The following is a 9,394-nucleotide window of genomic DNA, read 5'->3' as shown; positions in this document are numbered from 1 at the left end:
AGGTGTTTTATTCAAGTATTTTTGGTTTGTGTTCATACATGTATCTGTATGTTATATTGTTTGATATTATACTGCACCATATGGAGGCGGCGAACCAATGTGGTCCATGTAGAGCTAGCCCCATGATCATGTTGCCTACGAGTCCAGGGGATTGGACGGCCAATATAGGCAACCACCCTGGTTTGTATTGGTAGCAGAGTGTCGGCGACAGTTGGAATCATGGATTACGTAACATGTAGAAGGTGTCGTACGTACCTCCATTACAAGCGTGCATATTTTATTTTATGCTATGGATTTTAAGATATGATTTTCAATGTGGAGTTTTAACAATTGCCTATGCAAGTTAGGTATATTTGAAAAATATATTTTATTATTTGTTTTATGTTATGGTTTTTCCAAGAGCGACTTAAGGGTTAAGTATCGCCAGTCGAGAATCCAAAGCAGGGTATCGTTGAGTTCAAAAAGCAGATCTTAAAGGAAGCACGTGATTCAAAGTATGCGATACACCCCAAGGGTACCAAGACGTATGGAATGCTCACTGGATGACATGGTGGTTTGGCACGATAAAGGAAGTTGCAAGATCCGAATAAAGGTACTTAAGTCACCGACAAGTAAAGTAGGGAGATGTAAACATGGATTTCGTGCTTAAACTATCATTCACAAAGAGAAGGTACGATAGCGTTTAGAGAATCAAGCCAGCTCCGGATAGCGACTAAAGTTCTACTTGGTGGTTGATGAGGTTAATGAGATGAGGATGATTCCTTAGGCATGGTTGGATGTTTAAGCATGGTTATTTTCATTCTAGAAGCTAAGATCTTGATATTTTATTTCCTTGGAGATTTAAGGTTCGTATTGATGGTGCTTCATCGATTCAAGGTGGTTGATATTGTTGGTGATAATTTACAATGATAAGGAGTATGATTTTTGGGACGGAGTTAGAATTTAAGAAGTGTGGGTTAAGGATCTAGTGATTTGTTCATAGTATTGGTGGTGATGCTAGAATTAAGATTTAAATTTCTTATTGCTTGAGGTGTGGATTCATGGAATCTATTTGAAATTGGGAAAACTTAGGGTTTTCAAGAATGGTATTTGGATGTTGAGAATTTTATTCATGACCTTGATGAATTTAGTTAAAAGAAAGATTGATGTTTGTCGAGGTTAAGACTATTGGTAAATCAATGAGGAGCAAGGGTTTTATAATTGTAAGTACTAGGAGGGTAATCGAAGATAAGTGAATTAATCTCAACCTTAACTTGGTGATACCAGTATTTGAGGAAATTAGACTTAAGTTCTAATCTTACCTTTTGGATTGCTGATCGAGTTACGAGAGTTGGTTGTTGGTTTAAGGATGCATGCTTTAGAAGCACCTTATGGTTAGCGTTCGACTATGACCAAGACTTGTAGATCGTGTTCTCGTGGACCAATTTGACTATCCTTAATTAGTGGGCATGAGAAGGAAAGTTGCACAAGAGGGAAGTTAAAGTCACTATTAGGCGAATGTAGTGGCAGATGCTTTGAGTAGGAAGGCTACTGGATCCCTTGCTCACATCCAAGTCATCCAACTACCTCTCATGGTGGAGTTGAAGAAGATGGGGGTGTTAATGCATATGCATCCTTTAGGAGTTCTCATGGCTAGCTTCCAGGTACGACCGGTGTTGGTGGATCGTATAGTAGAGACCCAAATGGAAGATCCTAAGTTGAGGACAATTAAGGGCAAGGTACAAGAAGGTCTTGATCCGGAATTTTCCATAAGGAGGGATGGAGCCCTCGTGTATAAAGGACGACTTTGTGTTCCGGATATTCCAGGACTCAAGAAGGAGATTTTAGAGGAGGCGCATAGCTCGATGTATGCGATGCATCCGGGAAGTACCAAGATGTACCGGACGCTTGTTAAGTATTATTGGTGGATTGGTATGAAGAGAGAAGTGGCAGACTTCGTATTAAAGTGTTTGATTTGTCAACAAGTGAGAGCAGAAAGACAGAAGCCTTCGGGACTACTCCAACCTTTACCGATTCCCGTGTGGAAGTGGGAAGAACTCAACATGGACTTCGTATTCAAGCTTCCTTCCACACCTAGAAGGTACGACGGCATTTGGGTAATCATTGATCGTCTCACCAAGTCGGCACACTTCCTACCGGTACGAGAACGTTTTTCGCCCGAGAAGTTAGCCCAGTTGTTCATGCAGCGCATTGTAAGTCTTCATGGAGTACCGTTAGCCATCGTCTCCGATCGAGATCCGCGCTTTACTTCACGACTATGGCGGAAGTTGGCTGATGCACTAGGAGCAAGACTTAACTACAGCACCGCTTTTCACCCACAATCTGATGGACAAGCAGAGCGCACAATCCAGACATTAGAAGACATGCTAAGGTCTTGCATTATGCAGTTTCGTGGTAGCTGGGATGAACAACTGCCATTGATAGAGTTTTGTCCTCCTGCGTACCGTGAGGCGAGAAGGAGAGAGTTCGAAGAACTACGACAGGGGAACATGACAGTGACAGAGTACGAGAGGAGATTCCGAGAACTATCAGAATTCTACATGCACCTAATTCCCGACGATCACACGAAGAAGGTGAGGTTCATAGACGGATTGAAAGAGAGCATCAGCTACACCCTTTCTGGATCAGTACATCCCACCTATCAGTCCGCCAGGGATGCAGCGCTCGAGCTAGAGAGACAGGAGGAGATACACAGACCCGCGAGGCGCAGATCATTCGAAGGTTCGTATAGCGGAGTACCTCGACAGGGGGCAGCTAAGAAGAGCCATAGCTCAGGCTCAGACAGTGATGGGTTAAGCCCACGAGGCAGATTCCAGAGGAGAGATAGTTATCGCATGCCCCAGCCAGCTCGCCATTCGATCAGTGTGGATGCAAGCTCGTATCAGCAGTCACGCATTGGTTCTCCGCGGATTTGTCCACTTTGTAGGGGGAATCATTCTGGGCAGTGTCAGATGGATGGTTTATGCTTTCGGTGTGGGCAGCCAGGCCACATAAGGAGGGATTGCCCTTATGGTAGCAGCAGTGTGCTAGAAGCAGGTCGACGGACACAGCATACGGGGATATTTCCAGGACAGAGTTCCCAGGGGAGTCAGCCAGTAGGAGTTTCTTCGGGATCAGTACAGCCGTCTGCAGGATCGAGTCGAGGTAGAGGAAGGAGACCCCAGCAGACAAGTCAAGGCCGGGTGTTTGCTATGACGCAGCAGGGAGCCAGGACTACGCCCGACGATTTCACAGATCAAGGGATGGAAACAGACCTGATCCTGTTGGATCTATCCGGACTTGAAGTAGTGTTGGGCATGGATTGGTTGGCAAGGAACCACTTGGTCGAGGAAGCAACGTGGGAACCCGAAGCACAGATGCGTGAGCAGTACCCGTATCTGTTCCAGTGACGTGCGGAAATTTCGAGGACGAAATTTTTGTAAGGGGGGAAGGCTGTAACACCCCGTCCCGAATCGCACCGGAATCCGTGCACGTTGACCGAGGTTGACCGTTGACCGAAGGGGGTCAAAAGTTGACTTTTTGACTCGGTAAGAATTTTGAGTTGACTAGGGTACCGTGGCGAAGTGCACGATGCCACGAGTTCGTAGTCTGGTAGCACGTCGAAAACGGAGCTACGGTTTGAAAGTTATGGACGAAACAAGTTGCGGTCCAAACTGTCCAAGGGGTGCCGGAGTTGACTTTTTGTTTATGGGGAATTGAGCTTTGACTCATGCATGGTTGTGAAGTGCTCGTCGATACGAGTTCACAGACTAGCGGCACGCTCAAAACGGACATCCGGTTAAAAAGTTATGGACGTTTGAAATTTACCGGATACCGTATTATTTTAATATTTTTTTTTGGGTCGGTGAACAGTGAAACGCCACGTGTCAGTTTCTGATTGGTCCACGTGGCATGAACAGTGTCATGCAGGGTTTTAATTTTGAAAAACTCTCGGGGAAGAGAGAGAAAGAGAGAGAAGAGAGAGAAAGAGAGAGAAAGAGAGAGAGAGAGCCACCGCCGGCCACCGGATTTTGCCACTGTTCCGGCCGAGTTACTGTACACGCGCCGGACAGAAAGCTTGCCCACCTCATTTCCGGCAAAACCTCCAAATTTCACGGCGAACGGCCGCCGGACGCGCCCGGATCGGACGTCCGAAGTTTGGCGGCGATTTTTCTCCCTCCACCGCCGGCCACCGCGAATCGGCACTATTCCGGCCGATCTACAGTACACGCGCCATACACCCAACATCCTCTCCTCAAGTCCGGCCTACCCACCAAAAATCACGGCCATCGGACCACCGACGCGCCGGGATCGGAGCGTTTTCCGGCGAGGGGTCAAAAATCTTCAAACGGTGATTTCTCCGCCGTCCGACCTCCGTTTTGCTCACCGTCGGTCCCGTTGGATTGCTCTCCTCACGATCTACAAATCTGCAAAATTTCACAGCAAACGGCCACCGTCGGAAATTACTGTTCCGGCGACGGTTGCCGGTGACGTGGCGGCCCGCCGGAAATTACTGTTCCGGCGAGTACCCGAAAATTCCGGCCAGCTCCAGTCCGCAGTGTTCGACCTCCTGAACCCAAATCCGACTTCCGTTTCCACCAATTCGCGACGGTTTGGGAGAATTGCAGAGCCGAAACCCGAAAAGCTTCCCGATAAAATTCCAACCCCGTCGGGTACGATCATCGGAAATTAAGACCGGATCTGTGATTAGCATCACTCGAGCTTCGATTCGGTATATAATTCGTAAATTTTAGTTATCGTTTGTGTTTTGACCCCCCGGGTACCGGGTATTATTTACCCGAATAAAATATTAATTTATTTGACTGTCTGTGAATTTTGTTCTAGGAGCACCGGTGAGTCGTAGAATTGATCCCGTAGTGGATCATGGGTTAATTGCGTGCTCCAGGTGAGTGACCCACCTTCAAATTAATTTTGGGGAATTTAATTGATGAATATATTATGTGTGAATTAAATATTTGGAATTTAATTTCTATGTGCCAAATATTTATTGGATTTATTGTAGAATTATTTATGAATTTATTGGATTTAAGAAAATGCGAATTCTACAAATTTATGCCGTGTGGAATTATTTTATGGTTTTGAGGATTTTGAAATTGGTGTGGTTTTAATGGTAAATTGGGCACGATTTGAATTTCAAATATTTCAAGGAAAATATTTGGTTATGTTGGTGATTTCAATTTTTATAAAATATGCCCATGAAATATTATGAGATTTGATTATGAGATTTTGAGAATTATTTATGCTTGGAAAAAAATGTGGATATTTGAATTGATGGATTTGGGAGTTGGTGGATTTGAAAATCATGGGATTTATGGTATTAATTATAAGGAAATTGTGGAGAATTTCCCGGTTCAAGCGGATGGATTATGCCCGCTATGTTTATGAAAAATGTGAAATTTGTTTTATAATTTAAATTGTGGATTTTATGATTTTTAGATGCACCGTGCACGTACTGGTGTTCTGATTATGTGATATGGTATATGTGATATGGATATTGTGCACACGGATATGATTAGCGCGCAGGTGGGTGTGAGTAGCGCGCAGGTGATATTATGAGGGTGTCCTGTGGATGCCATCGGAGAGGGTGGCCACCCCCCATTGGCCGGGACACCAGGTTAGCAGCGGCGCAGTGGGACGCCACGCGACCGTATGCCGGTTTCTTTCTATAACCTCCTGTCTGGCGGTACCTTGGGACGCTGGGTACTGTTGGCGCCACTGGTATATAGTGGGTGCATCAAATGATTTTCAGAACTGTGTTTTAAAAATAAAATGTTTGGAAACTGAATTGGAATTAAAAATATAATTGTTACCGCTTCTGGTATTTAATTGATGTTTTGGTTTTCGGGGAATATGGATAAAGGGTTTTGTGAAATTGTTTTAAAAGGGGAACCTTTCCAACTGAGAGAATTGTAAGGGTTTTGAGAGAAATTATTATTTCCAAATAATTATTATTTATACTTATTACTGGTATAGTAGCAGGGTCGCTCACTGAGATGATTAGCATCTCACACTCTTAAATTCCGTTCCTCTAGGTTCCAGGTTGTCGGTGTTCATTCGGAGCGGACTTGATCTTCCTCGCTGTTTTACTTCGTGAAGTACCCTGTTATTCTTTTATTGCAGTTGTAATATTTCTTTCACTCTTGTTGTATTTATTTTGCACTGGATTACTGTATTTATTTTTTTTAAGTGCTGCAATTTGTGGAACCAATTTGTAGTTTGTGGGAGGAATAAGGGGATATTTTTGAAGTGTGTTTTCAGTGCAGGTAAATTTGTGGTAAGTAAATCCCTTAGGGGAGGTGCTGCCGGATTTTCCGTTGGAAGGTTCGGTGGTATTTCCCTGGGATCAGGGCTGTCTAGGGTTCCGGAGGAGGAATTCTGGACGGGTCCTGACATTTTGTCTTCCCGATAGTATGAGTTTTTGTTCAGATTTCCCAAGAGGTGACCTATCCTAGGATTACTCCCACTGGAGCACGTTTAACTTCAGAGTTCTTATAAACATTGAAGTCAAATGCTCAAAAAAGATATCAGTTGTTAAGAAAGTGTATACTTTACATTTGAACCACCACAGTTCTAGATCTGGGTTGTGTAGGTGACCTTTGCCAATAAAATAGCCTGCGAGTGCCTCTCACCCACCCACACTTACCTTAGCAGCATTACATTTGTTCACTCCTGGTTGTCACAATCCGCCACCATTAATGTTCATTGATCTTACATTTTTTAATCTCCCATCTTTTAGAGCTCACAAGTTTTACATTATTGGAGACTGATTTTTGAATTGGACATCTATTAAGTACAATAACAAGCTTTATTAAGAATAAAAATAATCGTTGTCAAAATATAATAATTTTTTTAAAAAAAAAAAGGGATAGATACATCAATAATAGACAAAACTACTGAAGATTGAGTTTTAAATCGATCATCTATTAAGTAGACATTTATACTCTAGACAATCAGTCCTTTTAACTTTTATACCGCACAGATCATAATAAGCATTTTTATTAGAGCATTACTAATGGGTTTGTTGCTATCTATATGCCATTAAAAAAAAAAAATTTGAAAGAGATTGCTATTTATATTAGACTTAATAGATAGCCAATTTAAATATCAATTTCCAATAATTTTGTTTAATATTCATGTGCATATTTATTTTTTCATTTTTTGAAAGAAATTATATTTTTGATAAAAATTGTTTTGTTTCTGATAAGAATTGTTTTTATTATTTTTTTTAATTACATAGTTTAGTTACTGGCCTTCTGAAAATAGACAGTCACATGATACTGTCTATTTTTTAATTTTTATTTTTACTTTTTGCACAAAGCTTAACAGAATTCTTAAACAAATCAATTAGATATTATGTTTTTAAAATAATATTCTATAAATCTAATGTGGTAAAATTGGATTTCAATAAGGTGCAGGTGGAGGTGGAGTCTAGTACGGTTATACCATGGATGAATGAAGAAATTGAATATATTCAGCCTTGCATAGGAATTCTCGTTAGCTGCAAAGATATTTTGAGAAGTAATTTTGATTGTTCCGTTAAACGCATCTTTATAGAACGTAATATAATTTCTTTCTTGCCAATACGAGTCACAACTTTAGCTTGGGCGTTCATTGACTCGAAAGGCCTCCTCAAGGGTTTTCTGTTGGACCAGATTGTATGGGTGCTTTAAACACCAAACAGATTCCGATATAGTTTTTTAGGCTTTTGTCCCCATTTTCAGAAAATAAAAAAATAAATCAATAGCAATCCATAAAAGTATTAAAGATATTATTTGAGATACCCGAATTGAATTGGTTAAATTATCAGAAAAAAAAAAAGATATTGGATTGAATTGGATGAATACCTCATCTCCAGTATTTTATACATTATGCTCTTAAGTAGCTTAAAATGCAAGGAAATTGAGTCCAAATATATCAGGATAGTTGTATATCCTACAGATACAGAATGATGCTCAATGAATTCAGATTATTTGTCACATGGTTTGTTACTTCATGTGTCAACTTCTTATTAAAAATAAAAAACTCACTGTAGTTGGTACTTTCTAGATTAGATTAGACTTCAAGATTCACTTTGTTGTCCCTTTTCTTTTCCAATTAGATCTTTTATTTCTTTTCTTTTATTTTTTTATTTTTTATTTTTTGGACTAAAACTTCATCACACATGAATTCCATGTGACCATATTTTGGAGTTTGGTCCAATTTACTGCAATTTCAATCTTCTAGTTTTAATTTGTTATGATCTATATTGTGGATATTTTTTGCTATTCATAAATGTGCCTAAGCAAGCCCAACATCTTACTTAATATATAAAATTGGTCTATTCGAGTTTTTTCCAAAAAAGAAATATTAAGGTTAATATCTAATTGAGTTAGAGATATGTGAGTCCTATTTTCTACCCATATGACACAAGAGGCACTTCCAACAATTTGTTGAACATGGATTGCTATCTATATATTATAGAAATTGATATGGTTTAATTGTAAGTGGCATAAGTGTTTGTTAATTGTAAAATTGTTCTCCAATAATAAAGTATTAAAGGCTATTTATAGTTATTTATTAATTACATATATCCTATCAAGTTTTTTTAATTGACTTTTAAAGAAAAATTTTAATTTTAAGGAAATTTTCTCAAGACCAAGAAATGGAGAGTCACTTTGATAGTGTTTATATATTTCTTACTATATCAACTTATAAGGGTATTTAGAAAAACCCATTAAAAAGGTTTTTTTAAGCATCTATTTTCTGATATAATTAACAAAAAATTCAACAATAAACAGTGCTATTAAAGATGCTCCAAGAGCACTTAGGGTTTTGAACCATTAGCCATGTTTCACCAATCTAAAGTTTCTAGGGTTTATATTAATAAATTCACAAACCCTCCATATTTTATACATTTTTTTCATGACGCTACAAAAGAGGTAAACTTCAATTGTTAGGCCACTTTCACTCCTCTCTCTCTCTCTTTCTCTTACTTTGAGTCTTCATCTTTGTCTCGCACAAGCTAAAGAGAATGTTCTTTATTTTCCATGGAGACACCCACTTTATAAAAAAATTTCATGGGGTAGAAAGAGCTTAATTTGATGAGAATCAACTTAGGCTTTGGATATTAGTTCATTTTATAGACAACATTGTGAAGCTTGAGTTGCACAACAATGTAGGTCATAGAGCTTGAGTTGACTCCATGGAGAAGGTAGTGATGAAATTTTAACACAACAATCTAGATCTAGGTCTAGTAAAATCTCACACGACACGAACCCATACGATAATTTACGAATTTGGATTGACGATATTGTATTGGGTCCGTATCAGTATCATCCAATAAAACCTAATAAACTAATGGGTTTTAACGGATGAAATATGATAAACACGATAAACCTATTAGACCCATTAAAAA

General features: G+C 39.8%; 1 protein-coding gene across 1 annotated transcript; it reads left to right on the top strand.

Moving 5' to 3' along the window:
• The first annotated feature begins 342 nt into the window (after positions 1-342).
• On the top strand, positions 343-6,392 carry LOC132804158 (uncharacterized). The gene is made up of 2 exons (XM_060818158.1): positions 343-4,885; positions 6,033-6,392. Exon 1 carries the CDS (start codon positions 1,572-1,574, stop codon positions 3,387-3,389), a length of 1,818 nt encoding a protein of 605 aa, XP_060674141.1. The 5' UTR covers positions 343-1,571; the 3' UTR covers positions 3,390-4,885; positions 6,033-6,392.
• The last annotated feature ends 3,002 nt before the right edge of the window (positions 6,393-9,394 follow it).

The sequence above is a fragment of the Ziziphus jujuba genome, chromosome 6, assembly GCF_031755915.1.
Source record: "Ziziphus jujuba cultivar Dongzao chromosome 6, ASM3175591v1".
Taxonomy (NCBI): Eukaryota; Viridiplantae; Streptophyta; class Magnoliopsida; order Rosales; family Rhamnaceae; genus Ziziphus; species Ziziphus jujuba.
This window is presented reverse-complemented; position numbering and strand designations above follow the sequence as displayed.